Source organism: Electrophorus electricus, chromosome 7 (genome assembly GCF_013358815.1).
Source record: "Electrophorus electricus isolate fEleEle1 chromosome 7, fEleEle1.pri, whole genome shotgun sequence".
Classification (NCBI taxonomy): Eukaryota; Metazoa; Chordata; class Actinopteri; order Gymnotiformes; family Gymnotidae; genus Electrophorus; species Electrophorus electricus.
Window position 1 is genome coordinate 27,322,701 of NC_049541.1, and position 2,500 is coordinate 27,325,200.

At 43.8% G+C, this 2,500-nt stretch overlaps 1 protein-coding gene across 1 annotated transcript in view; it reads right to left on the reverse strand.

Moving 5' to 3' along the window:
• Positions 1 to 2,500, reverse strand: part of rsrc1 (arginine/serine-rich coiled-coil 1) — a 119,895-nt gene that overhangs the window by 53,548 nt on the left and 63,847 nt on the right. Inside the window, exon 6 of the mRNA XM_035528646.1 lies at positions 629 to 680. Coding sequence (XP_035384539.1) covers positions 629 to 680 — 52 coding nt within the window. The remainder of the gene's footprint in view (positions 1 to 628; positions 681 to 2,500) is intronic.

Below are 2,500 nucleotides of genomic sequence, written 5' to 3' on the forward strand. Positions count from 1 at the left end.
AGTATGAAGACTGTGTGTGTCTGAGTGTGTGTGTGTGTGTGTGTGTGTGTGTGTGTGTGTGTGTGTGCGAGAGTGTGTAGTTGTGTGTGTGTGTGTGTGTTTTTGTGTATGTGTATGTATGTGTGTGTGTGTGAGTGAGTGAGTGTGAGAGTGTGTGTGTGTGAGTGTGTGTGAGAGTGTGAGTACCCCCAGGCTCCAGCACAGATGCTGTGCTAACAGTATGAAGACTGTGAGTGTGAGTGCTCCTTTAAGCAGATCTCTACTGTCCACATTTATGATAAAGGCACAAGCAACTGAATTAACGCAGAGACTATAAACTAGAATTCATTGAAAACCAAAACAGATTACTCACAGTCACAGATGCAAAGCACATCAAAAATGAAAATAAAAAATTATTATTATTTTATGTTTTAAGGTTGATCAAGTTTCAGAAATTGTTTTACTGATAAGTTTGATTGGTTATGGTGTTTTACTGATATGTTTAAATGGTAATAGTGGTTTACTGATAAGTCTGATTGGTATTGGTGTTACATCAATAAGTCTGATTGGTTATGGTGTTTTACCGATATGTCTGATTGGTAATAGTGTTGTATTGATAAGGCATTATTTCAGAGGGAGCAGGACTTACCTGCAGCCTGTAGTGCCAGCTGGAGACGGACCTTGGCCTGTACAGCCGGCGTCTGGAACACAAACAGGCGTTTGGCCTACATTCAGTCAGGAACAAACAAATCCACACACACATCTGATAGGGGAGTTTTATCCCTGACAAAATGATATAATCACTGCCGAGACAAATGACACCTAACTCAAAGGAAACGACGGAGAAAGTGATGATGCATGCAAATCTGCTGGCAAAACCATCAAACCGTAAGTGTGGGAGAGATTTGAATAGTTACCCCACAAGCTGTGTGTGTGTGTGTGTGTGTGTGTGTGTGTGTGTGTGTGTGTGTGCACACTGCCTTCAAGATTTGACAGCCGTAGTGGAAGTCAACGCTTGTGTTTCTGACACCACTCAGAGAAAGCGGGCTGTAATTCCAATATCCCCGATATTAGATTTGCCCCTCTTAATTGTCAAAAAAGACGGATTGTATGGTTAGGAAGTTATAAAGGGGTGTAGATTGCTCTGTGTGTGTGGTGTGTGTGCACGGTGTTATCATGCCTGTGTGCTGGGTGTGTAGGATTACAGAGAAATTAAATGCTAATAGGATGAAATCTGAACGTGGCGCTGGCGTGTCAGGGATCCGAGGGCGAGGGTGGCTGACAGCCCTGGCGTGCATTATTCAGCATAAATTTGATTTATCAAACTGTAAAAGTTGTCACTTTGTAAAAATGTCATCTCGGGTGGCGGCGGGGAAATATAATGACCCGCTTTAATGTAAAACTGTCACTCCGCAGTGTCTTGGATGACGAACACACCCATGTCGGTCTGTGCGATTTCCCTCTGACGTTCAGAGGAACAACGATTTTAAAAAACACAGACGCCTTCTGAGAGATCTTCCCACTACGAGCCTGCGCTGTTCTCCATCTCTGCCCTAACGCCACAGCATGGGGGCAAAAGAGGCGATGGAGGGGTAACAGTGCAATTGAAGACAGTGCCCTCTACCAGCTCTCTCTCTCTCTCTCGCCCTCTCTCTCTCTCGCTCTCGCTCTCCCTCCCTCTCTCTCTCTCTCTCTCCCTCCCTCCCGTTCTCTGGTTTTCAGCCTCTTTTTCTCCATTCACATGACAGTAATTACTGAAATACACAATCTTGGTACAATAATGAGCTGTGGGAGGGGAACACACACACACGCACACACATGCACACACAGGGTTAAAAAGGATGGATAACAGGAGACATGGCAATCATCTTAGTTACAGTTTATTATGAAATTTCCCTTGTAATTACATTAGCATTTGTTTATTGTGCCCCCAGGTCTGTGCCAGGCCGAATGATGTAGCTGATATTAACAGAGACACGGACCACATCATCAGATACAAGAACCAGAGAACCTCCACTCACGGACCACGTCATCAGATGCAGGGCAGTGGTGTCTCAGTGGTTCAGGTATTTGACTAGTAATCAGAAGGTTGCCAGTAAGCAAGACCCTTAACCCTCAAGTTGTACTCAGTTATGATTGTAAGTTGCTTTGGATAAAAGCATCAGATAAATGCTGTAAATGTAAATACGAGAACCTGCTTACAGGGACCATCATATACCTCAAGCTTAAATTTAACAGGTCAAGCCATAAAGAGGAGCTTCAAAAGTGTGTGAGAATCGCCAATGCCGTTCAGCACGTCTGACTGACCCCCTCTCCTACAGTCCAGCACTGTGACTCTTTCACACACCTTTAAACATTTACCATCTTTCTGAATCAAACCTCACATCCAGAGTATCAGGCTTTGAAGTGCTGGACCTCTACAGGACTCAAGACTTCAAACCTACAAATCTGAAGACTGTAAACCTACAAATATCTAATACAGTAGTGTTTCAGTTCTTATGTCAATACACCAGAAAAAGAA